Consider the following 24,398-nt stretch of genomic DNA (forward strand, 5'->3'; position numbering starts at 1 on the left):
GTGTTTCTGTTCACAGCTGGTGAATGAGAATACCGATGTAGCTGGCTTGGAGAGTGCCGGACAGCCCAGCTCAGACACGCCAGCTGCCACCAACTACTTTCTCCAGTATATCAGTTCCAGGTAGGTCCCAGCCCAGGGCCGGTGTCAGAACTGGCAAGAGGTGGTGGGAGAGAGCCTCAGCCACAGTGGGGGCCATTCATGATCTTTCTGCCTTGGGCCTGGGGACCTTGGTGCTAGACCAGGAGCCAGCTCTGTCTTTCCCAAGGGGTGTGGAGCAGGAGGAAGCAAAAGCCATCATAGTCGAGGTGCCCCAGGCCCTCCTTTACTCCCCCTTCTGGGTGAAGCCATGGGCCAGGGTTGTCCCAGACAACAACAGACCTCCCACAAGACCAGAGTCCAGTGTGCTCATCAGGGGCATATGGAGGATACAGCCTAGCCTCAGAGTGACCCTCTCACGTGGACCAAACGACTAGAGCAGAGCTGATAGGTCCAGTGGCAGCTTGGTCACCTCCTGTAGCCACAAGGGGCCAACCCCAATGCCCCTTAACGTGGGTGTGGCTACGTGGGGTGAAGGCTGTGGGTTGCCCTGGTTGGTGCCTGAGGTGCTACTCCCCAGAGCTTCAGAAGGAGAGGTCTCCCTGCCTGGGAGACAGGCCTGCAGAGCTAATGAGCATGGCCTTGGGATCCTCCACCAAGCAAGCTAAGGCTGGGTTTCTGCCTGGCAGTGTGCATGGCTCAGGGACCCTGGGTCCCGCTAGCTGCTGCCCGTCAGTAGAGGGAGAGGGGTCCGGACTGCTCCCTGCCGATGTTGGGGGGGTGGTCATTCCTGCACCTGCATGTTGGTGTACGCGTGTTCACACGTGCACATTTACCTGATCACACACTCGCGGCACATCTCCTCTCCAGTTTAGAGAACACAGCCAACAGTGCCGACGCCTCCAGCAACAAGTTCGTCTTCGGCCAGAACATGAGCGAGCGTGTTTTGGTGAGCAGCCCCTCGTGGCACTCTTCTTCTTGGACCCCAAAAGCTTTAGCACCAACCCCTGATTGATAGGCATGTGGCTGTGGCTGCCATGTCTCCTACAAAATCAGGACTTTAAGTTGTAAATAAAAGAGAAAAATCAGGCTCAGACTCGGCTTGAAGATGGACTGGCCCTTGACTCTGGTGGCCCAGGGGGCTGACTTAGTCCTAAGTTGGTCTTCCCTTGCAGCCATGGGGCCAGAATGACAGCCAGAGTGCCTTCTCCATCCCTATAAGGGCAGTCGGAATGAGTGACAGCCGTGTGAGGCTGAAGTTCTTGGCCATATGCTGCAGGCCCCCAAGTCCCACCCAGACCACAAGTCTGAAGCCAGTGGGGGCAGCAGGTCTTTTGTTCCCTGTTGAAGTAGAGCCAGCCATGACTGTGGAACGAGGTCAGTCTGGGCATCCGGGCACACATCATGGCCAGGACACTTGGGTATATGAAAAGGCCATTTTCTGTTCCAGAGAGCCCAGCTGGCATGGGAGAGGGTTCTAGAGCACTGTTCCTCCTGCCTCTATTCTTTCTCTTCCCAATTGAACGGCCACAGCCAGTTGTGACTGTGGGGAAGGCTCTGTTCTGGCCCGTCATCGTTCTTTCTAGCTCTGTCTGGTTTGTAGCAAGTTGTCCCCACGTCAGTACTGCCCTTTTCCTGCACAACCATCTGTTCGCAGACTCACTTCACAGGTTGGTGTGCAGACACAGATGAATGGCACAGCCCGTGTTGGCAGTCTGCTGGTGATGCTAGGAGAGACCGTGTTCCCAGGGCTCTGGGGCAGCTCTCAGGTGTTCACGTGTGACATTCAGGGTGGCCCGTTAGGACTGGCCCCACATGGTGCTGGGGAGCATCACGCAGAGTCAGGGGCCCAGCTAAGAAGGGTCTGGCACTGCCCTCCCCACCAGGGCTTTCTCCCCTCCTGGGTTTGCCACCAGCACCACGTAGTCATTCTCCTTTTGTTTCCCTGCAGAGTTTCCCCAAGTTAAACGAGGTCAGCTCAGATGCCAGCAGGGACAACGCAGCTGCCGAGTCTGGATCTGAGTCGTCTTCCCAGGAGGCCACCCCTGAGAAAGGTACATCCTAGTCCCGCAGGTCAGCTTGGGGTGACCAGTGACAAGGGACACTGTATCTCTGCATCCCATGGGGGAGGACTGCAGGACCTGTCTTCCCCAGCGGTGGAGACCAGTTAGGAACAGTCTGAGAGCCGTGGCTGTGACCACAGCGCTCTGTGCTTCAGCTGGAGGCAGCTGTGCACCTTGAGGGGCGTGGGGGCCCCGGGCGTGCCGCTGTGCCAGGTGCTCTGAAGCAGGCCAGGAAGGATCTCCTGCATCCTCTCTCAGGAGCCCCACTGTCCTGTCCTCTGAGGAATGAGAACATTTCACATGTAGTGGCTCTAGATGGTTTTCCCGCAAGGTCCCCTCTAGGCAGTGCGTCTGGCCTGCTAGGGGTGGCCGGCCTCCCCAGGGCAGACCAGTACTTTTGAACCACTGGGAGTCACCCTCTTGCCCCTTTCCGAATACATAGTCAATCTTGTTTAGCTAATAACATTGCAGAGTCCCTGGTCGAGTCAGCGGCTGCCTACACCAAGGCCACAGCGCGGAAGTGTTTGTTGGAGAAAGTGGAAGTGATCACTGGGGAGGAGGCAGAAAGCAATGTGCTACAGGTGAGGGCTGCAGGGACTGGCGGGCACAGGCGTGGGGCGGTATCTTTCACAGTGGTCACAGGCCCGTTGAGGTTACACTGCCTGCCCAGGCCCTTCTCATGCTGACTCTCTGAGGCAGCTCACGGATGAGACTGTCCTAGCACCTCCTCTCCTCACCCATACTGAACGGCTGAATTACTTGTCACACTGGCGCCCCACGTAGTCCTGGCGGGGTGGGGGTTGGGTATGGCCAGAGCCTGGGCGCCCTTCCTGAGGTACCCCCTTGGTGTGCTGCACACCGCCCTCGGCCATCCCTCCCTCCACCCGGATGTGCATGTGTCTGCCAGCCTCGTGGAGTGCCGCGGGCTTCTGTTGGCACTGCTTTTCCACCCGACATTGTTTCTTTCATCTGCTCATGACGGGGTCACTGACGTGGGGGGGTCCACATTTTTTTCCTCTGAGGGGCTACATGAGTTTTCTGCCGTGTGTTTTTCTCCTGTTAACACATGTGAGAGCTTTGTGGAGGGATGGCGCACATCTATAGAAGGTGCCCTTTACAGCGCAGGGGTCGTCAGTGCATGCACAGAGTTGCACAACTGTCACTACAAATGAAAACTTAAAACGTTTTCATCCCCTAAAAAGAAGCCTCGTTTCCCTGAGCAGTCATCCCTTGCCCACCCCAGCCTCTGACAAGCACAAATCCATTTCCTGTATGTGGATTTGCCCTTTTGGACAGTTCCTGTCAGTGGAGTCGTGTGCTCGGTGACCTGTTGTGCTGGCTCCTCGCTGAGCTTGTTTCAGGCTCATCCTTGCCTTAGCGTGTCAGAGCCTGGTTCCTTTGCACAGCTGAGAAATTCTCCAGTGTATGCTGGGACCACACTTGCTTGTCCGTTCACCAGTTGATACTCAGTGAGCTTTCACATGGGGACACCTGGGCGTGGAATTGCTGGGTCAAGTGGACACTTAGTGTTTAGCATGTTGAGGAACGCAGAGGGAGTGCTCTTCTTCCACAGCAGCTCCCCACGTCACTCCCCTCCTGCAGTGGCTGACAATCTCTGGTTCTGGCCATCCTGGTTGGGTGGGAGGGGGTATCTTTGTAGTTTCTTTTGTTTCTAAAATCCCTTTTTTTTTTTTTTTAATATCTCTTTACTACTGTTTGACTTGACCTAGTTTAAGGGAAGGATTAAAAAACTGGGCAAGGCTGGGCACAATGGCTGTAAATTCCTATAAACCCAGAAGCTCAGGAGGCTGAGGCAGGAGGATTGCGAGTTCAAAGCCAGCCTCATCACGTTATGAGGCGCTAAGCAACTCAGTGAGATCCTGTCTCTAATACAATGCAAAATAGGGCTGGGGATGTGGCTCAGTGGTCGGGTGCCCCTGAGTTCAATCCCCGGTACCAAAAAAAAAAAAAAAGCTGGGCAAGGACCTGCCATGGCCCTGTGTCATAGTTTGCTGGCCCTGGTAATCCAGGTAACCCAGACAGAGACAGGGTGTGCACGACAGTGAGCTGATAGGGCCCTGCTCACCAAGGGCCATGTGTATTCCAGACCCAGTGCAAGCTGTTTGTCTTTGACAAGACCTCACAGTCCTGGGTGGAGCGAGGCCGGGGGCTGCTCAGGCTCAACGACATGGCATCGACCGACGATGGGACACTGCAGTCCCGACTTGGTGAGCTGCCGAGGGAGGGGCTGCCAGGCCTCCTGAAGGTGGGCATGGCAGGGTCCCTATGGAGAGAAAGGGCTTGGGGTTGTTCCAAGATCAGACAAGAAGTGCCTTTCCAGAAGGAGTGAAGGGGAAACCTGACCTGGCCTAGGAATGGAAGACCAGTTGAGACGGGACAGTGTGGCCCCAGCACACCCAGTCAGCCTGCCAGCTGGGCACCCTCAAAACAGGCCTGACCCAGTGACTCCAGCTGCCAGCCCTTCCAAGACTTTTCCCTAGTGTTGAAATATTTAGCAAGTTTTAAATTTACTTTCACTGATAAGATAGCAATTTTGTGGTAGAAAGGAGAAAGAAGAAATACAGCATTAATTATCTCTTTTTAAAGAGAGAAGTCTCTGCTCGTAACGTATTGATTCCTCCTGTTTTGTGGTCCTTTTTTAAGGAAATAGGGCAATTTTATATTCTGCTTGTTTCGCTTACTATTTGTGAGCATTTTCCAATAGCATTAAATTTCCCTTTAAAATAAAGATTCTCCAGCCAGTCTCAGTGGCCCACACCTGTAATCCTGGTGGCTCAGGAGGCTGAGGCAGGAGGATGGTGAATTCAAAGCCAGCCTCAACAACAGCGAGGTGCTAAACAACTCAGGGAGACCCTGTCTCTAAATAAAAAAGAGAATAGGGCTGGGATATGGCTCAGTGGTCAAGTGCCTCTGAGTTCAATCCCTGATACCCCCCAAAATAAGAAAAGATTATCAGCTGGACACAGTGGTCATCCCTGTCATGCCAGCTATTCAGGAGGCTGAAGCAGGAGTATTGCAACTTCCGGGTTAGTCTGGGCAACTTAGTGAGGCTCTGTCTCCGTCTCAAAATCAAATTTAAAAAGGGCTGGGGATGTAGCTCAGTAATAAAGTACTTGCCTGGCACACATGAAGCCCTGGGTTCCATCCCCAGTACTGCAAAAAAATAAATAACAATTGGTTTTGAAAACTTCTATGTGAACATTCTATTGGCAATTACTATATTTAGTCTCTGTTTATTTAGCTTCTTCTCTTTTTTTTTTTTTTTTTTTAATATGGTGCTGGGGATTGAACACAGTGCCTCATGCATGCTAGGCCAAGTGCTCTACCACTGAACCACAACCCTAGCCCCCTATTTAATCCCTGACAGACATTTAGGTTGTTTCAGTTTTTTGTGAACTATCATAGATAACAAGACGGGGCCATCTTAATACATGAATTTTATTTCCATAAGTAAACTTGTTATAAAAATGAATATGTGCACATACTGGAGAAAGCTGTGTACGTGTGTGTCTGTGTTTAAAAGCACATGCTCATCTTTTCTCATCTTCTCTAATCAAAGTATTTTTTGGCCCCCCTTTTTTTTTTTCATGTGGCTTTCTGGCCCAAGGTAGCTCACATTCCCCTTAAGTGTTGTTTTACACAGTTCAATTCAGAAACATCCCTGAGGTCAGAGCAGAGATGAGAATCATCCTGCTAAGTTGCCAAGGCTTGCAAAGTTGCCCGTGCTGGCTTCGAGATTGTGGTCCTCCTGCCTCAGTCTCCTGAGTCACTGGAATTAACAGGTGTGTGCTGCCACACCAAGCTTCAATTGACTTTTACCATTTTCTTATGGAAGCATTCAAATGTGTGAGCAGAGTGTGCATGGTGGGGTTCCCCAGCTGTTGTCAGCACATGCGGCCAGCCCACTGCCGTGGATCCCTTCCCCGATTACCAAGCACCACCCTCAGCACCCTGTCCTTTCCCCAGCCCCCATGTCTGAGGCAGGTACCTGGCCCAGGGATGTGAGCACAGGGAGATCTAGCTGAGGAGGGCCCCTGGCAGAGGTGACAGCTTAGCCCTCCAGTGGGCAGAGCTGAGCCAGCAGGAAGATGAGACTTAGCCATGTCCATGCCATGGACACAGGCCAGGTGCATGGGCCCTGGCAGTGTGGGCAGCATCCAGAGAGACAAGGCCTGCCCTTCCCTCCACAGCACGCTGCCCTCCGTCCTGGCTTCCTTTTGGTGGATGCTCTAAGCAGTCATCTTACTTCCTCTTTTTCCTAAGAAAACCAGAGGATAGGGGCCAGGACTTGGCCCAAGAGTGGGGATGGTCAAGAGGGCCCCAGCTTCCCTCTCAGCATGTGCAGCCCTCACCTCCTGCAGCCCGTCTCCTGCCCTCTCCAATCCCCCAATTCCCCAAGGGAATGGCTGTCCTGGCAGTTGCCTGTGTGGACCAAACAGAACTCTCACAAGGCTGGATGTGGCCTCCAGCCACTGGCCTGCCACACCAGTCTGTGCAGCCACCGATCCACCAGGGTCCTGCAGGAGCTGGGCTGGAGAATTGCTGGCTGGCCCAGTTGGATTCTCTTTCAGGTTGTTGCCCCTTGTGGTAGCGGGGTGGGGGCCAGGCTGAGTGGCCTTGTTGGTTACAGTGATGCGGACCCAGGGCAGCCTGAGGCTGATCCTCAACACCAAGCTGTGGGCCCAGATGCAGATGGACAAGGCCAGCGAGAAGAGCATCCGCATCACCGCCATGGATACTGAGGACCAGGGTGTGAAGGTCTTCCTGATCTCGGTGAGCCACCCTTGGGCAGGCTGCTGGACTCGGAAAGAAGGCTGTACCCCATAGCTCACCCACCACGCGGGGTTCCTTGACATGCTGGGCACCACTTGCCTGGACTCTGGGCGGTAGACTCCTGTGGGTGTCACCCAGACCTGTGTTCTAGCTGTGGAGATGGGGTGTGCCCTGAGGTCAGCACACCCAGAAGGACACCTCACCCTCTGTTTCCTTCTCCCTGTCTCCCCCTTATGGGCTGGCCAAGGTCAGAGGTGTGCTTAGGACAAACAACCCTGCGTGTTGGTCACCCCATCCTGTGTCATGTGAACGGATGACACATGTGTCCCCAATCTTGACCTCTGTCCTGGCCCCAGTATCCTCCCAGCCACCTAGGGGTGGGGATGGCCTTATGGATGTGACCGGTTGGCAAGCCAGGTCCCCTTGTGAGTAGGACACCTCCCACCCCCATGCCCAGCAGGATGGGTCCCAGGCCCTCACAACCCCCTGCCTCCCCAGGCCAGCTCCAAGGACACAGGCCAGCTGTACGCTGCCCTGCACCACCGCATCCTGGCCCTTCGAAGCCGTGTGGAGCAGGAACAAGAGGCCAAGATGCCCGCCCCTGAGCCTGGGGCCGCCCCATCCCACGAGGAGGACGACAGCGATGATGATGTGCTGGCTCCCTCGGGGGCTGCCGGGGCCGGTGAGCCAGGCACTGCCTGCCCAGGAGGGGCCCAAAGCTGACCTCCCGGCCCATGTGGGTCGAGCCAGAACTGGCCCCAAGGTGACGCTGCTCTTCCCGCAGGCGCAGGTGAGGAAGGTGACGGGCAGACGCCGGGGAGCACATAGCAGCCGGCGCACAGGAGGCTGCTGCTTGGTCGTCTGTCTGCCGCCCGCCCCCTCCCTGCAGGCAGCGGCACCAAGGGCAGAGCCACACCCACTGGGTTGACCACAGTCTGGATCTGCGTCCCTTGGAAAGCAGACTCACTCGGGAGCTGCCTGGATGTGGTTTGGGACATGAGACCTCATCATATTGATGAGCAAAAAAAGAACGTTCCTCCCTGCCCCTCCTCTGAAATGGCACATTAAGACTTGTCACAGCTTCTCACTGGGACTGGGAGACCTGGTTTCTTCACCCTGCGTGTCGCAGCCTCTGGGTGCAGCAAGGGCCTCTGGCCCCCCTGCCACCGCACCCTCCCTCCTGCATGGGTGGCACCTGCCTGGAGCCAGCACTGGGCCTGGGTGCTCCGTGTGGCTCTTTGTCTCCCATATTCTGATTTGATGGGTTTATATTTTACAATTTTTTTTTTTTTTTTTTTTAATTTTCAAAGGCTCTGTTTTCAGTTCTGGGATCGAGTTGCTCTCTTGCGCTGAGCAGGCACAGCTCCTTGAGGGCTTGTTCTTGTGGTCCTGGCCTCTGAGCCGGGGTCAGTAGGCCCCCACTCTGTCCACCTGGGTTCCTGTAAGCTGAGTCACGGGGCGGTGGGGTGTCCGCTTCCATCTGGCCTAGGTCTGGAGATGCCTATCTAAAAAAAGGCCACGGAGCCTGGGAGGGGCCCCAGGGACCCCTAGTAGCCTCTTCCCCGTCCACATCATGTGATCCATCTGTCCTTGGGCACCTGGCGCCAGCCTGCTTCCTGCTGTGAGCCACTCCTTGCACAGCCCTGGACATCATACCCTCACAACGGGCTGGGACCTCTGGGAGAGGCAGCGGGGCCCTAGCTAGCCATGGGGACCAGGTCCCAGACAGTACGCTGTCCCCATGCACGCAGCATACAGGAGTGGATGCCTGGGTACCACCCGTAGGGCAGCCCATAGAGGAGGTGGATCTTGTGCACAAGGCTCCTCAGGACTTTTAGGGGAAATCCCCCAGCCCTGCCCCCCCCCCCCCGTGAAGAGGAGGCCCCAATTTGCAGCTGTGCCACCCACACCTCCAGGGGCAGCCAGAAGCCCCAGGGCCAGGGTGGCTCCATGGGTCTGCACTGCCCAGCCCCCTGCAAGCCTGAGCCAGGGGAGACACCAGAGGCCTGCCCAGGAGATCCGGTCACACTTCTCTGCTTTACGCCTTAGCCAACTAGTGACAAGGAAAACCAGACAATGCCCATGTGTTTTGGAACATTTATGTAAGATTGTCATATGAAATGTATTTGGGAACTACATTAAAACTTTTAACTAAAACCCCAGCCTCCTGCATGCCCCAGGGGCCTCAGGAAGCCAGACAGCCCAGCCAGGAACAGCTTCCGCCGCACAGGAGAGGTGCCCAAGTAGCCTGGCTGCCCGAGCACCCCTGCCCTGCCTCGCACTCCACACCTGGGCAGGAGTCCAAACCGCCTCCCAAGACTGGCCTCCATGCGGAACCTCCACTCGGACCTGCTGTTTGCTTCCCCCTCAGGGGTCACCTGGCTCTCTACGGGATCCACAGGGGAGGGAGTGGGGGTACCTGCAGTGACTGGGGCCATGGTCAACAAGCGGCCTTGGGGTCCAGAGCCAGTGACCTTTGGAACTTTTGTCCCACGTCTACCTGGTGGCCCAGCAGGAGGCCTGGTCCCACCAATTCCTCAGGCTCAGTTCTTGTGGATTCCACACCCACTCAAATCCCACTCGTGTCCCTGCTGGGGCTGTCTGTGGAGGGGCCCTGGCTCAGGCCGGTGGGAGGGGTCCTCTGCTATGGGCACCAGCTGAGCGAGGGCAGTCTGCTCACAGCTGCCACGCCCTGGTCATCATGGCCACAAACTCCTCATCTGTGTCCACGGAGGCGCTGAGGCCACTGTAGTAGTCCTGGAATTCTGCCAGCGTGACCTGTGGGCAGACAGGCTGTGACTGGGGGGCCAAGGCTGGACACCACCTTGGGGGGAGGAGAGCCCTGCATGGGCATCCACCCACCTGCCCGTCCTTCTCAGAGGAGTCGAAGGTGTCCAGGAAGCAGCGGAGCACATCGTCCTCCCGCCACTCCCCACTCTGCACCTTGGGGTGGGCACGACCACTGTACACTCCACGGAGGTCGTCCACAGTCACCACGCCATCCCCGCTGCGGTCCAGCTTGGCAAAGGCAGCTGCAATGACTGCCTCCCGGGCCTGGGACATGGGGGGCTGGGGGAGGGGTGGTGGTGACTGGAGGCAGAGGGTAGGGTGTCCCCAGCACACGCCCCCCAAGATTGTCAGGACAGGATGTCACCCCTGATGGGCGCTTTCTGATAGCAATCTTTAGGGGTGAGTCAGCGAGGCTGACTTTGTGTCCTTGGATACCCAGAAGTGGGCCTCACCCTCAGGGCCCGCAGAAACTCCTCCAGGTCCAGTGTCCCGCTGCCATCACGGTCCCAGCGCTTGCACACACCCTCTGCTTCGGCCTCATCCAGCAACATACCCAATTCTGCCAGGCCCCACCGGAGCTCCCTGGCATCCAGCGCTCGGCTCCCATCCTGGTCCAGGCGACGGAAAAACCTGGGGGTGGGGGGGGTGGTTATGGTTAGATGGCAGCCAACCCCAGGGCTGGATGGAGTCTGGAAGGTTTGCAGAAGACCCCGTCACCTGGCCAAGCTCCGGATGCCTGAGACCCCTCGGGACAGGCACTGTGCCCGCAGCCTCTCCACAGTGGCATCCACGGCATCCATTCTGGGTCGGGTCTGTGGGCACTTGGGACTTCCCACCCAGCTAGCCAGGCACAGGCTTCAAGCTGCCAACCAACCCACACTTGCTTGGCTGGCCTGTGTCTGTCCCCAAGTCCTGCTGACTTTGCTCTGTGTTAGGTCTGCATCCTGCCTGGCAAGACCGTTGCTAAGGGTGGTGACTCTGGAGACTGGGAGGGGCCCAGCTGTTAACTCTCCACGTGCTGAGGCTGATGGCGGTGCTGAGAGATCTGCTCACTCACTCACAGCCCCATGAGGTCCAGGCCTGGGCTACAGCCAGGCCTAGACAAGCAGGGACTCTTGCTGGTCACAGGGAAGAGAGAGAGAGGCTACAGCCCAGGGGAATAGGCAGTCCTGGGCAGAGAGAAGACCTGATTGCTGTGTGGCCCCAGGCAGGTCCCTTTCCCTCTCAGGGATTTACTGGGCAGCTCAGCCAAAGCAAAGCCAAGGTTGATGAAACTGCTAAGAGATTAAAGTTCAAAAGAACTCAAGGTCCTGGGGCCCCAGGAACTGCCCGGGCCCGTGTCCAATAGGAGGTCTTCAGAGTCAGTGAATGCTGAGCTGAGAGCGAATTTTTAGAGATGTCACCACATTGTGACAAAGCTGTTTCTGGTAGATTTATGGACCAGTTACAGTATTTTGTCATTACAGATCTTTTTGTGGGTTGCTTTTTGGTCCTCAAACCAAACCTCTCCATTTGGACCAAATGGAGAAGTGACCCTGGGCTCTGCCAAGCTAGAGGCCTTCTATGGATCATGAATGCCAGCTGAGGTGACAGGACCTCCTGGGACTGAAGGCACGGGGACCTGCCACCTGCACGGACCAGGGCATCGGAGGAGAATTTCCAAAACAGAGCCACCTCTCACATTCCATCATGCCACACTGCTGGAAGGGACCCCAGGGCGAAGAAACAACCCAGATTACAAGCCACCCTGTGCCATGACTTGGTGGTTGACAAGAAACTTAAGTGACATCTCACTGCACAAATTCGGAAGGCTACTGCAGCCCAAAATTCTTGAGTGGGCAGAAATTAATTTATTTTAAATTGTTACATGCCGCAATTTTCTTCCGTAAAAAATGAAAATATAATCAATTTTTATAATTGTTTTAGGGTTTTTATTTTTGCATTGGGGGTGGAATACAGGGTCCCCCACAAGCTAGGTATATGCTGGACTACGCCCCCCGAAATTTTCACTTTTTTAAAAACACGATGCCAGGCTGGGAGTGCAGCTCAGTGCCGGAGCCCTTGCCCAGTGTCGGGGGCTCTGGGCGCCCTCCCCAGCCCCGCAGAAAATAAAGAATTCCAGCAACCTCCCAGCACGGTACGCTGCCCTGGCCTTTCGGAACTGGAGGCCGGTCCGATTTACTTGGAGGCCTCTGCCCACAGCTGTAAGAAGGGGACAAGTCTGCTGTCCAGATTAGACAACTGTGGCACCAGCTCCCTGCACTGGAACTCCTATCTCCAAAGCTCGCAGGACCCCAACCAGGACCACGCACAACACGCAGGGCCAGCTCTCCTGCCCACACCAGGGAGAGGATGAAGGGCCCAGCAGAGAAAGCAGACGGTTTATGCTTGAGCGCAGACAGGCCCCAACCTGCCTTCCCTTTGTGCAAACAGCAGCTCCCTTGTTCATCCAGAGGGGAAAATGGGGCCATTGTCACTGCACTGAGAGTCACTGTTGGATGCAGGCAGGAAGGCGGCACCATCCCAGGGCTGTGAATGACCACCCGTTGAAACAGTCCCTGTTCTTCGGCACTTGCTGGCATGACAATTCCCTGAGTGTGGAGCCGGGAAGGCGGCCCGCCAGGCAGGGAGCGGGAGGTACAGGGCCTGAGTCCCCTCCTTGGTTTGATAAAGAGCAAAGTTCCCTGAGTGCCTTGGGCAGCGAGGACAGCTAGAAACAAGGAGTTAAAAAACAGTGTCTTTGCACTCTGCCACACAAGCTTGGCTGGCCCTGGGGAGGGGCTCCCTCAGGGCTCACAGGACCATCCCTGTCCCTGAGGGGGGCTCTGAGAAATGTCAGGCACTGGTGACAAACAGAACAAGAGACAAAAACCCTGCTGGTGAGATAATGTGACACTCCATAAAGAGAATGGCATGGAATGATGGTGGACGGGACTGGCAGGGTAAAGGAGGGACTACTCCAAGTAAGATAGTCACAGAAGGCCTCTTGGAGGTAATATCTGAGCAAAGACCTGAGTGACAAGGAGCCAATCATATGGCAATCTGGGGGGAAAAGTTATAGGAAGAGAGAAGAGCACGTGTGCAGGTCCCAGGCAGCGCACCCTGAGGAAAGCGTCTCGGCTGTCACCCCTGCCAGCTCATCCTTTGGGAGTAAATGTGGAGGAAAGGTCAGAGTTAGGGGACAGAGATCTAGGATAGAAATGTGTCATCACACAGTCAATGCAGACTGGCATGAGGCTTCCAGCCCCTAGCTGTGGTTCAAGGTCAAAAGCTAAGAAACACTTTAGGGTGTGTCAGGAGGAACAGTATCAAGGCAAAGGACAACAAATCTTGTGGAACTTGAGGCCATCTGTCTCCACCAGACAGAGGTCTCAAATTCAGATGCTTCCAGAGCCAGGTCAACAGCCTCAGAGGTGAGAGCACCAATAGAACTCACCCTGGATAAAAGGGTACCCTGGACTCAGAGCCAGACGAGACCAGCCAGGTCTGAAGCCAGATATCCAGCTTCTCTGGAAGCATCACCAGTTGTTCAACAAGAGGATGGATTCAAAGTTTTGTCGTTTGTTTTAACTTGTCAGATTAAACATGTGTATTTGGCCTGTGGGCCCAATTGGAAACTTGGCCTTTTTAGATTGCTCTGATGTTTGGAAAGGGTCATGGCTCTGCCCCTAGACACAGGTGGAAATCCCCAAAGGAGCCTTCTGCTTTCATTCTGGAATCTGCTCTGAGGCTCACACTGTGGTCCCAAATATCGTAGGCTGGGGGTGGTCCTGGTCCGCCTTCTCACCAGTGCTGTTGGCAAGGGGTGGGCCAGGCCCACTGGGGAGCAGATGGCCTGGGTCACTGGCTGGCAAGGGCCCCAGACGCTCGGCCTCAGCCAGGTCAGCCAGCAGTGCGACCAGGGGTGGCCGCCGGCGACAAATGTCCTGTAGCAGCTTGGCCCGTGGCTGCAACTGCTGGATGAGTTCATCCCTCTGGCGCACAGCAGCCTGCAGGCTGTGGATGGCGGCCTCGGAGGTCAGCAGCTGCTCCTGGAGAGCGGCAATCTCACTGCAGGAAGGCAAAGCGGGGCAGTTAGGATGGTGGGAGAGCAGAGAGGCATCTCCCCCCACTCCCAGCCCTCCCACAGCTCCCCATGGCTGTCCCCACCGCTGCCTCCAGGCCCCTCTCTGTTACTGACTCTGTGTCTCCACCCAGTTCATGTGATGGAGCCTTAAATCCCCACCCACAAGATGGAGGCTTTGGGAGGTAATTAGGGTTAAATGAAGTCTGAGGTTGTGATCCCATGACAGAATTAGTGTCCTTATAAGAAGAGGCACCAGAGAGAGCTTGCTCAGTCTCTCTGCCACCAAGAACAAGCAACAGGTGGAAGTCTGCAAGCCAGGGTACTTTCACCAGAACCCAACCAACTGGCACCCTGATTGCATACTTCCAGCTTCCAGAACTGTGAGAAATGAACCTTGTTTTCTGAGATGCTAGCCATACTGCTTTGTTAAGGCAGCCCAAGCCACAACAGCTCACCACTCCCCATCTTTCTGCAGTTCCTGATCCTCAACATCTTTTCCCATTTCTAATGCTTTGATGGCTCCTCCAGGAAGCCTCCCTTTGGGTCCCTGAGATTGTGTGATCTGCCCCCTCCCATCACAAACCTTGATCATCCCATGATATAACCACCCTGTGATATGTCTGTCTCTTACCAATGTGCTCCAGACCCAGCCCAGCACCTGGCACATATCAGGTGCTTAGTAAAGACAAATGGATGAATCCAATGAGCTCTGGATTCCTTGTTTCGCATCTGGACCCCAGGTCCTCCCTCCTCCCTGGGTACTTGTCTCATCTCTTTCAATCTTCAGCTGCCAAAAGGAACTCTTCAAAAATGCTGATATGATCATATCTTCCCCTGCTCAAGAAACTGCCATGGCTCCCAGTGCCGACAGCAGGGAGTAGGTGCTCCCTGTGCCAGTCAGTACCCGCTGATCTTGCCTTGTGGGAAAAATAGGCTATTTGAATTACAAATTCACACGTGTATCTTCATTTACATCCTGAGGACTAATCCGAGTTTTGCTTTGTGTTTTTCTTTTTTTTTTTTTTTCTTTCTTTTCTTCCTCCAATCCCATCAGCAGTCCAGCCCCCACGTGAATTCACAGGGTTCCTACTCTTCTTCCCCGTCCAATCTCATCTCTGCCTCCGCCCACCTCCTCTGGGAAGTCACCTGGCCGGATCCCAGTCTCACCGGTCTTTGGCGTGGCCCAGCTCGTCCAGGGCGGCGCGCAACTGCTGATCTTGGAGGGTCAGGCGCTCTGCTTGGGCGCTCACCGTGCGCTCCGCGGCCTCTAGCCGCGCCTCCAGCTCCGCCGCGCGTCGGTGAACCGCAGCCAGGTGTGCGTTCGCCTCGCGAATCTGCAACGCGGGCGGCGCGGACATGGCCCCCGCCGCGGTCCAGGCCGGACACGCCCCCGGGCGGCCCGGAACAGGCAGCCACGCCCCAAAGTGGGCCACACCCCCTCAGGGCCTTAGCACGGTTGGCAGGAGCCCTTCGCTAGGCCCCGCCTCCGGAGCTGGGCTGGGCGTCTCCCGAAACCCGAACGCCCTCACTGATTCCAGCATCTTGAAAGTCCGCCCTTAGCCGAGCCTAAGATTGGTCAAGATCTTGACAGAACACGCCCCGGTGTAGGCCTGGTCCAGGGGCAATTCGTTCTGCTCACAGGATTGGTCGGATTCTCCAGACAAGCCCCGCCCTCCTGAGAAACTGACGCCAGGAATGGTCCGGACTCTGGGCCGCGGCAGGCACGAGCACGCCCACCGGAACGGGCTGCTCTCCCCGGGGCCCACGCCACTGGCCACGTCCTGGTCAGGGCAGTCTAAGAACAGACGCGCTTCAGGCTGACGTAAGCCGCTCTTTTCTTTCTTCTTTTTTAACTTTGTGTCAGCTGTGTTTTAACCTTTCTCCTTTTCTTGACGTTTATTTGGGCTAATCAGTCATACACGACAGTAGGGTGCGTTCTGACCCATCACACATAAACGGAGTGTGACTTCTCTTTCTACGTGGTGGAGAGTCTCGGCCGCGTGATCATCTACGCACACAGGGTGGTAATGTCCGCTTCTTTCTACTATCCCCCTACCCCAAACCCCTTCCCCTCCTTCACGCCCCTCCGTCTAACCCGAGGACCTCGACCTTCCGAGCGCCACCCCCGCTCCCCTCCTGGGAATTAGCAGCCGCAGATCAGAAACAACCGCGCTCGGTGGCTCACGCCCTCAAACCGAGACATACTTCTTCCTACACGGTTCGGGCACCGAACGCTTCCCACGAAGATCCCAGAATGGGTCACGTTTCCATTAAACTTCGCCTCTATCCTGGCCACATCCCAAAGTTTAGCGGCGCCGGTTCAGACTCCTGTTTGGATATTGGTCACAGGGCATGACAACGTCCCATACAGACTCGGGCGCTAAGAGGGGCCACATACCTAGTCCGTACGTCAGTCTGCCCTGTAGAATAGACCCCACCTCCAGTCGTAAACCATCCCTCACCTAGGACTCCCTGAGCCGGGACTAGCTCCCCTCTGTCAATCGACCCTGCGTACTCGTGCTTCCCGAGGCCAGGCCCGCCCCCTACGCATGCGCGCGACCCGTGTGCATGTCCGCGGAGCTCAATAAAGTTGCGCGCTTGTTGCCGGCCCCTCGGTCAGGGAGGTTGCGCGCACTTCCCCAGGAAGTCTCGCGAGAGTCGGCAGCGGCTGCCCTTGGGAGCGCGGAGCCCGCGGGGTCGGCGGTGTGGGCTCGGGGCTGCGCGGCCATGGCGCCGAGTCTTCTTCGACAGTTCTTGGACATCCCCGACGGCACCGAGTGCCACCGCAAAGCCTACGCCAGCACCGGTATCGGCGGCGCAGTGGGTGAGCGCCGGCCGGCCCCGGCAGCGGAGCGCGAGGGCGCAGGAGGTCACGGGGCCGCGGCGCCGCCCGAGGGTCCTACGCGCCGGGCTCCCGCGGCCGCGCGGCTGGGGGACCTGGCGGGGTCGGAGGGCCCCGGGAGGTCGTGGCTCAGGTGACAAGCCGGGCACGGGGACCGCGGGCGAGGCGGGAGGGGTTGGTGGAGCCTTCTCCAGGCTCCGGGAGGCTGCGCAGTGAGACCGGGAGGGCTTCGAGGCCCCCTGTGAGACTCCATCGCGGGGCAGCCTTGAAGGGACTCGAGGAGGTCGTCACTGCGGTGTCGGGAGCGGTCCCAGAAGCCTGAGGACGCTCCGGGGTGCGAGGAGGTCTTTGGATGGTCAGGTGTGCCCGGGGCTTCTGATGGGGCCACCAGTGGGATCCTAGGTGAGGTGGGCCGAGGCACCCGCAGCCGGTCGTCCCAGCGCCCGCCCCTTCCCATGAGGCTTTCCCGGGCACCTTCTCCTTTCATTCTCTGCCCCGCTGGGAAGTAAATGATTTGGGCCACCACCATCTCTCGGGCCAGGCGGGGACTGAGACCCTCCTGGTCGCAGTTGGATTAGGGTGGCCCTAGGGAGCGCTTCCGGACTGAAAGAGGCGCATTAACCACCCGTTTGGGAGCCCGGCTGCAAGGACGGGTCTGCGGGTCCCCCTTGGAGGGATGGGGGTCCAGGAGGGGAAGTCATTCTGGCACATTCTTAAGGGGAGACATGACATTAGGAAATGTCTGGAAGGACTTTGTGGGGGGAGTGGTCATGTTTGAAGGGATGTGAAAGCAGGAGGGAGTCACTTGAGAGGCGTTCTGGGCCTCTTCTTCCATCCCCGCCTCTTTGAGTAGATTTTGAGGGCAGTGGGCCTGGGGCTGTGGCTCAGTGGCAGAGCATGAGGCACCAGCTTCGATCCTCAGCATCACATAAAATAAATGAATGCAATGGGGGTGCAGTGTCCATCTACAACTAAAATATTTTTTTTAAAAAAAAGTGGAGGGCCATGAAGAAGTGCGCATGCTCACACGCAGGAGTCCCTGAGCCTGATGTGGTGGGCACGGCTAGTGAGGGGACTCACTGGAGGGCACTTGGGGAGCAGCCAGAGAGAAACCTTGTCAGACATGCGGCGTTGGGGAGTCACTAGCTCTATGGGCACTACTCCCCTTCCGGTCCCACCCCCTTCATCTCCTGCCACCCTCATCCAAGGGCGGCCACTTGCTTCATGTGTGGCTTTCCTGGATGGGAGTCCCTGGATGGCACCTGTAGGCACAGCAGTCTGGGAGGGAAGGAGGTATATAGTAATGTGGTGAGTGGGTGACCCAATGGTGCATGTGGGAGGAGCAGCTCTAGGTGGGCACTGTGGCATGCAGCAACCGCTTGTGCCTGACTGGAGGCACTGTGTGCGAGTATCTGGAGGTCAAGAGGCCGGCAGCAGGCTGCAGGGGGGTTTTGAAAGGAGGTTGAGGGCAGTGGAGAGATCTGGTCAGTAGAGATCCTCTTGTGCTTATAGGGGCTCCAGGAAGAGGGGTGGCAGGTCACCACAATGGGTGAATGAAGGGGACAGGGTGATGGAGCAGTCTTGACCTCTAAAGGGTAGGCAGGGAGTCCTAGGTCACCTGCTACCTGGTAAGGGGCTTTGGAGGGGACCTAGGACGGTGGCCACTTGCTGTTTTCTCAGACGTGGTCCATGGGCTAAAAGGTCCCTTGGCCAAGATCCATGCATGGGGTAGGGACAGTAAGGTTCCCCAGGGGTCACTTTGTGAGTGGGTTCTGGTTTTGTTGGGTTTTTTGTTTGTTTGGGGGGTTTTTTGGTACTGGCAATTGAACCCAGGGGCACTTAACCACTGAGCCGCATCCCTAGCCCTTTTTTATATTTTATTTAGGGACAGGGTCTCGCTGTGTTGCTTAGGGTCTTGCTAAGTTGCTGAGGCTGGCTTTGAATTCAGATTCCTCCTGCTTCAGCCTCCCAAGCTGCTGGGATTAAAGGCATGTGCCCACAAGTGCCACGCACCAGGCTTGTGAGTGGGTTTGGGAGCATCATTGAAACAGTGTTCCTCCTGCTGGGAGGGGTGAGAGGGTTATAAGACCCTGTGGCCAGCACAGACCAGATCAGGAAGGTCTGGGAGTCTTTACTAATGGGGTGCACATAAGCCTTGGTGTGGGGGAGGGTGGGGCTTGCTGGGCCAGGGGAGCAGGCCCTTGGCTCCAAAGTCATGTTCTGCAGCCCAGCAGGGACCCAGGTGTTGGTCCTCACTGGGAGAAGATCCTCAAGGCACTCTAGGTTCGTTCGGCTTTTTTCCCAGCATCCCTGGGCCTCAGATCCCCCTTCATGCAGTGGAGAGCATCTTGGCCCTCCTCAGGCCCCTCTAAAGATGAGCTCACTGTGGGACATAGAAAGCCCCTGGAGGCTCCTGTGCGGCAGACTCGGGCAAACTGACATAGAGGCACGGCTGGGCAGCAGGGCATCGCCCGTCCTGGAGGGGCGTGTAGGTCCTAAAAGCTGGAGGTTGGGCACAAGGACAGCTGTGAGGGGCACTCTTTGGGTCATACCCAGCTGGCTGCTCCAGTAAGCTGCTCTGCTCTCTGAGGCTGCCTCATCTCCATGAAGCAGCAGATAACAGGACTTCGGGTCCTGGAGAGGGTGAGGGGCGGTGACTGCCCTTGTGGCCTGTCCAGGGCAGTCCATTTTGTTGGGATATTCAGGCCCCAGGAGGTCCCTGTGGCGACTGGGCCGTGTCAGGAGGGCCACAGGGAGAGGAAGGAAGGATCTGCACGGAGCAGCTCCTGCCAGCAAATGGGGAGCCCGTGCTGGGCTGCTGGGTGGTCAGGAGCCAGCGACAGTCTGCCCACCCACCACAGAGGGAGGCCCAGGGCAGTGGGCAAAGCTGCCCATGCCTGCGAGGCTCTGATGGGCAGCTGGGCCAGCCAGAATGGACTCCCCTTCCTCGTCACCGTCTGGCCCCCACCTGGCCCCCTTGAGCATAGGAGTCAGCATCAGGGGCAGGAGGCTGGGGAGACCGTGAAGGTGGAAAAGCTGACCTGAGTGGTGGGGCCAAGTGGGCATGAGTGGCAGCCATGCCAGCTAGGTGCCAAGGACACACCTAGGCCCAAACCTCCAGTGGGGGTGGGTCCCAGGAGTGGCAGGAGGGGGGCTTTAGCAGCCTCAGAGCTGAGCCACTGCCTGGGAGGCTTAGGTGGAGGCCCAGGGCCCACAGGAGAGTGGAGCTTTGATGGGAGCTGGGGCTGGCCCCGGGCGCCAAGACCTGCAGGGGGCGCTGCTGTGGCATCTCAGCTGGTGGCATGAAGCCCTGAAGCAGCCCCGCAACTCTGAGGCCCCTGGTCCCACGCTTGTGTTCGCCTCACGGAGGGTCCCTTATCTGCTGGCCAGTGCCCCACTGAGGGCCAGTATGGGTGGCAGGGACCCCACAGCTGAGCCAGCACTGGTCAGGCTTTGAGAAAGGAGAGGCCTAGGGGCCAGGAGCGGGTGAGGATCCTCCAGCTCAGCCCTGGCACAGAGGGGTGGCCCCAGAGAGAGAGTGCCCAGCAGGCCACCTGAACCCTGGAGCCTAAGGTTGGTCAGGGGCTGCTTCTCATCACCGAGGAGACCAAGATCGACTGGCCTCCTTCCCTTTGTCCCACAGGCCTGATTTGGTCAGCCTACAGTGTCACACATCGTCCCCCGGACTCAGTCCTCGAAGGAGTGGCTCGGGCTGGACGATATACATTTACCGCAGGTGAGCAGGGGGGTTCTCCTGGCTGCCCTAGTGCCCAGCTCTTGCCCTCGGTCGGGAGCATCTTCTACAACCGCCACTTCTCCCTGGCTCCCAGCCCAGTCCACAGTCCGAACTGTGGGGGGACACAGGGTGCTCCTCCGTCAGGGACATGGGCTGTGGTGGGGGTCCCAGGGGCCAGCTGCAGTGCGGGGGGGGGGGGGAGCTCCTATGGGAAGCCGCCAGCTGGCAGGGAGCTTCCAGGAGTCACTCGCCACGCTCCCTCTGGGCCTCCGACTGAGCACCTGCCCTCTGTGTGTCCCCGGCAGCCGCCATCGGGGCCGTGTTCGGCATCACCTCCTGCTTTAGCGCCCAGGTCCGCGGGAAGCCTGATGACCCCCTGAACTACTTCCTAGGCGGCTGTGCCGGAGGCCTGACCCTGGGAGCTCGAAGTGAGTACCCCACCCGCCCTGCACCCCGGCACAGGACCCCTGCCCCAGCTGACCCGGACAAGAGCCCAGGGAGCCGGGTGTGCAGAACACTGCCTGGGCACAGGGAGGTCACCACAGAAACACCTCTGGTCTCAGGCCAGCCAGCAGTGATAGATACTGCTGCGCAAGCCCCCTTGGCCTCACATGGTGTCCACAGCACAAGGCGAGCCCACAGGGCCTCACGCCACCTGCCCCAACCCCCGCCTCCCTCCACCCTCTGCTCCAGCCACACAGTCTCCTCACTGTGCCCCCAACACACAAGGTTCAGTCCTGCCCCAGGGCCTTTGCACAGCTGCACTCTGCCTGGAATGTCATCCCCCCCAGATGTTAGTGTCGGTCCCCAATCACCATCCCAACGATCCTCTGTACAGTCCACCCCTGCTATTCCCACTCCACGTCCCGTCTGTCATGTCTTGTTAGAGGACACAGGTCACTAATTATCTCCACCATTGACCCGTGAGCAGCTTAGAGGAGATGACCCTGCACTGCCCCCATGCCCCCCACAGCACCCAGGAACATGCAGGCCCAGGGTCCACAGGGAGCTGCCCTCAGCCCACTGCACAGATACAGGAACTAGAGTCGGGGGCCTTCCTGCAGCCAGAGAGGCGGTGGCCCTGGGGGAGGCAGGCCAGGCCCCAGAGCAGCCCCGCACAGCAGAGCCAGCTGGCATAGGTCCAGTGCTGTTTCCTGCCCCTCCCCACCACCCCAGCCCTGTGTGCCCCTGCCTCAGGGTCACAGGAGGGGGAAATGAGGCCACCATGCCTGGCACCTGTTCTTGCCTGGCGTGTGGCAAGGGCTCTGGTGGTCGCCGCATTTGTGTCAACACCATGGGGAGGACACTGGGAATGGTGGCCACAACTACAACCCCAGCGACTTGGCAGGCTGAGGCAAGAGGGTGCCAAGTTCTAGGCCAGCCTCAGCAACTTAGCAAGACCCTGTCTCAAAGAAAAAAATTGAAAGGGCTGTGGCATGCTCAGTGGTTAAAGTGCCCCAGGTTCCATGTCCCAACACAGAACCCAGCCCTGCCCCGGGCCAGCCTCCCTGAGTCCCAGCGGGTTTTGGTTGGCAGGACATGCCCCCTCCTCGGCCAGCCCCTGTGGCTTTGGGGTAAGCAGGGCACTTCCTGTTCAGCCTCACACCTGTGATCCAAGACACCCCACAGTGCCACTGCTGCCTGGTGTTTCCCAAGCCCAGAGCCTGGGTGGCACTGTGACCCTGGAGCCATTGGTGTGGAGCTCAGTGAGGACCCAGCCTGGACCTGCCCCTGCTGGGGGTTGGGCTGCTGCCCCAGAGCCGCCCAGCTCTGGCTGGGCCCCTGAAGCTCAAGTCCAGCCTCCAGGCAGGTGGGGCCAAGGCATCCTGGGCACAGTGTGCCTGATGTCACCTCTTCCTTGCAGCTCACAACTATGGGATTGCTGCTGCCGGATGCGTGTACATGGGCACGGCGGCCGCCCTGTTCAAGATGGGCCAGCTGGAGGGGTGGGAGCTGTTTGCAAAACCCAAGGTGTGAGCCCTGCTGCTCCCCAGATGCCAGGCAGGGCCAGATGTGCCCAGAAATAAATTCCACGTATGTGTGTGCACAAGTGTCCTGGGGGCTGAGCGGCATCTCGCAGCCAGCAAGGGGGCTGGGTGGGTCCCCAGGCAGGAGGAAGGGAGATAAGGCTGGGCACAGGCCTCGGCCTTCGACCTGGCTCTGGGCTTGGAGGGAGTGGGGAGGGGAACCCCCACATGGTCCACCTACTGTCCTGGCTGTAGTGTGTCCCTGCCAGGCCAATGGCACCAGTCTGGCCTTGCAGAACTGGCGGGCAGGGGCATCACACTAGGGCCACAGGGCGCCAGGAGGCTTGGCAGGGACGCACCTGTTGCCAGGCCGCAGCCCGTCCCCAGGGTAGAGCAGGAGCCTCCCAGGACCCCAGGGAGTGGAAACCAGACCCGGCCGCCCACAGCCCTTCCTCAGCTCTGGCCACCACCCTGCAGGCCATGGGCCATCTCTCCAGGACACTCCCCAGAGTCAGCAGCATGTGGAAAACATGCTCGGGCCCCACACGCAGCCCTCTCCAAACTCCTGGGCATCGGAGCGGAGAGCCCTGGACGGCCCTGCCCAGGACCCAGTGGCCTGGCCAGGTGAGAGGCTGGTGGCGGTGACACGGAAAGCACCGACATCTTTGCCAGCCCTGCTCACCCCGCTGTCAGCCGAGTGATTTAGGTGGCCCTGGAATGCTGGCGACGCCCGGCCCTGGCCCGCGGCTCCTTCCCCAGAACTGGCGTGGAGCTTCCTGGCAGGGAGGAGGCGCAGGCTCCAGCACGCCGGGAATCTCGGCTCCAGCCCCATCCAGGGGAGCGGGCCCTGCGCCTGGTGTCCAGGGACAGCAGGAATGGGCAGGGGGCCACAGCCCTCATCCGCTCCTGCGGGCCAGAGCTCTCCATCCACGGCGGAGGGGGGGGAGCCATGGGGGGCTGTCCCCCTTGCCATGGCCACGCCTATCCAGCGACTCCAGGTGCCCTCCTCAGCCCCTGCCCTGCTGGCCTCCCCACTGCCTCTTGCCCTCCCTGGACTTGTGTCCAGATGTCCAGTGCTGGCTCCCAGGGGACCAGACGCCAGCTTGGCTTGTGTCCAGGACTGGGTGCCTGAACCTGGGCTTGGGGCTCCCTGGGAAAGGATGGAGACACCCGGTGGGGGGAGAGGGACCAGGAGCCTGTTCAGAAAGGGCTGGGTTCGAATCCCACCCTCAACTCCTGCTCCACTCTGGACCGGGCCTCGGCCATGGCCAGCACTCAGCCGCCTCCTTGGAGCCACAGCTCCCCTGCAGACCCATCCACCCGCCCTGGGCCGTGCACTGGCCTGGACTGTCCCCACCACAGCCAGCAGGGGGCAGAGCTCGCCTCCCCTTGGCCCCACGATGGACAGTGAGGAGCGTCCTTTCCCCGTGTCCACCCTGCTGGGCACCCACAGGGACAGGCTCCCTTCTAGCGAGCTCTGCCCAGGCCTCACCCACCTGCAGGCCCCTCCCCAGCCATCGTCTCAGGACCTGTCACAGGCGCCAGCCAAGACGCAGGGCGGGGAGGAGGGGGACTTCCAAGGGGGAGCCCCGTCCCCCCTCCCAGCCTCAGGTGCCCCCCTGTTTGGGGAGTGGTGGCCAGACCTGGGCTCTGCTCGCCGCCCACCCAGCCCTTTCTGGGCTGGCTGCCAGGCCCCCCAGAAGGGGGCAGGAGGGGGAGGTTGCTCATGGGGCTCCAGGGAACCCCAAAGCCGAGGCCCCCTGGCCCATAAACATTTACAGGACTGTGAGGGCTGACGTCATGCCTGCCCCCCACACAGGCCTCACGGGGAGGCCCTGTCTGCATGCCCCGCTCCCCCCTTCCTGCAGAAGCCCCCCCGTTTGGGGCAGCAGGGAGCCCTCCAGAGACTGCTCCCAGCTGGGCATAGCCCCTGGCTCCAGGTCACCAGGAGGGGGACAGGCTGAGCAGCAGCCTCCCTGGGAGGCAAGGAGGGCTTCCTGGAAGGGGAGGGCATGAAAGGGAGACCCAAGGTGTGCCCAAGGGCAAGGGTCTCCGCGACAGGCGGAGCCAGCGAGCAGCTGGGGGCTTCTGGGCCAAGGACAGG

General features: G+C 58.5%; 4 protein-coding genes across 14 annotated transcripts in view; 2 read left to right on the top strand and 2 right to left on the bottom strand.

The window, feature by feature from the left end:
* Window positions 1-9,011, top strand: part of Ranbp3 (RAN binding protein 3) — a 56,415-nt gene extending 47,404 nt beyond the window's left edge. For 2 of the 9 annotated variants that reach the window (XM_026404307.2, XM_026404311.2), the window contains exons 9-16: window positions 17-120; window positions 907-985; window positions 1,988-2,090; window positions 2,556-2,680; window positions 4,207-4,327; window positions 6,751-6,893; window positions 7,392-7,575; window positions 7,678-9,008. In XM_026404307.2, coding sequence (XP_026260092.1) covers window positions 17-120; window positions 907-985; window positions 1,988-2,090; window positions 2,556-2,680; window positions 4,207-4,327; window positions 6,751-6,893; window positions 7,392-7,575; window positions 7,678-7,721 — 903 coding nt within the window. In that variant the 3' untranslated portion in view covers window positions 7,722-9,008. Of the gene's footprint in view, window positions 1-16; window positions 121-906; window positions 986-1,987; window positions 2,091-2,555; window positions 2,681-4,206; window positions 4,328-6,750; window positions 6,894-7,391; window positions 7,576-7,677 lie in introns of all 9 variants that reach the window. The other 7 variants (XM_026404303.2, XM_026404305.2, XM_026404306.2 and 4 more) reach the window with 6 other exon arrangements.
* A 152-nt stretch (window positions 9,012-9,163) lies between these two features.
* Caps (calcyphosine) lies at window positions 9,164-10,911 on the bottom strand. 2 transcript variants are annotated; one of them, XM_026404315.2, is made up of 4 exons: window positions 10,401-10,911; window positions 10,136-10,313; window positions 9,756-9,962; window positions 9,164-9,671 (listed from the first exon to the last, which is right to left on the bottom strand). In XM_026404315.2, the coding sequence occupies exons 1-4, from the start codon at window positions 10,481-10,483 to the stop codon at window positions 9,570-9,572; spliced, it is 570 nt and encodes a 189-aa protein (XP_026260100.2). In that variant the 5' UTR covers window positions 10,484-10,911; the 3' UTR covers window positions 9,164-9,569. The 2 variants fall into 2 exon arrangements, with proteins under 2 accessions (XP_026260100.2, XP_026260099.2); XM_026404314.2 differs by having other exon boundaries at window positions 9,164-9,962.
* Window positions 10,912-11,644: 733 nt separating this feature from the next.
* Vmac (vimentin type intermediate filament associated coiled-coil protein) lies at window positions 11,645-15,111 on the bottom strand. Of its 2 annotated transcripts, none has more exons than XM_077796606.1 (2): window positions 14,917-15,111; window positions 11,645-13,733 (listed from the first exon to the last, which is right to left on the bottom strand). In XM_077796606.1, exons 1-2 carry the CDS (start codon window positions 15,105-15,107, stop codon window positions 13,415-13,417), a joined length of 510 nt encoding a protein of 169 aa, XP_077652732.1. In that variant the 5' UTR covers window positions 15,108-15,111; the 3' UTR covers window positions 11,645-13,414. The 2 variants fall into 2 exon arrangements, with proteins under 2 accessions (XP_077652732.1, XP_077652733.1); XM_077796607.1 differs by lacking the exon at window positions 14,917-15,111 and adding an exon at window positions 14,381-14,564.
* Window positions 15,112-16,380: 1,269 nt separating this feature from the next.
* Ndufa11 (NADH:ubiquinone oxidoreductase subunit A11) lies at window positions 16,381-22,382 on the top strand. The gene is made up of 4 exons (XM_026404365.2): window positions 16,381-16,573; window positions 20,235-20,327; window positions 20,633-20,755; window positions 22,192-22,382. The coding sequence occupies exons 1-4, from the start codon at window positions 16,477-16,479 to the stop codon at window positions 22,302-22,304; spliced, it is 426 nt and encodes a 141-aa protein (XP_026260150.1). The 5' UTR covers window positions 16,381-16,476; the 3' UTR covers window positions 22,305-22,382.
* Window positions 22,383-24,398: the final 2,016 nt, after the last annotated feature.

This window comes from Urocitellus parryii, chromosome 3, assembly GCF_045843805.1.
Source record: "Urocitellus parryii isolate mUroPar1 chromosome 3, mUroPar1.hap1, whole genome shotgun sequence".
NCBI classification, from domain to species: Eukaryota; Metazoa; Chordata; class Mammalia; order Rodentia; family Sciuridae; genus Urocitellus; species Urocitellus parryii.

What these genes read in the sequence shown, in the direction of transcription:
- Ndufa11 (XM_026404365.2), top strand. Translation starts at nt 16,477, where the DNA reads ATGGCGCCGAGTCTTCTTCGACAGTTCTTGGACATCCCCGACGGCACC. An exon ending in CGGTATCGGCGGCGCAGTGG is followed by an intron (nt 16,574 to 20,234) that starts GTGAGCGCCGGC and finishes TTTGTCCCACAG; the next exon opens with GCCTGATTTGGTCAGCCTAC. An exon ending in ACGATATACATTTACCGCAG is followed by an intron (nt 20,328 to 20,632) that starts GTGAGCAGGGGG and finishes TGTCCCCGGCAG; the next exon opens with CCGCCATCGGGGCCGTGTTC.
- Vmac (XM_077796606.1), bottom strand. Translation starts at nt 15,107, where the DNA reads ATGTCCGCGCCGCCCGCGTTGCAGATTCGCGAGGCGAACGCACACCTG. An exon ending in CTGGGCCACGCCAAAGACCG is followed by an intron (nt 13,734 to 14,916) that starts GTGAGACTGGGA and finishes GCCTTCCTGCAG; the next exon opens with TGAGATTGCCGCTCTCCAGG.
- Caps (XM_026404314.2), bottom strand. Translation starts at nt 10,483, where the DNA reads ATGGATGCCGTGGATGCCACTGTGGAGAGGCTGCGGGCACAGTGCCTG. An exon ending in GGCATCCGGAGCTTGGCCAG is followed by an intron (nt 10,314 to 10,400) that starts GTGACGGGGTCT and finishes CCCCACCCCCAG; the next exon opens with GTTTTTCCGTCGCCTGGACC. An exon ending in AGTTTCTGCGGGCCCTGAGG is followed by an intron (nt 9,963 to 10,135) that starts GTGAGGCCCACT and finishes CCCCTCCCCCAG; the next exon opens with CCCCCCATGTCCCAGGCCCG.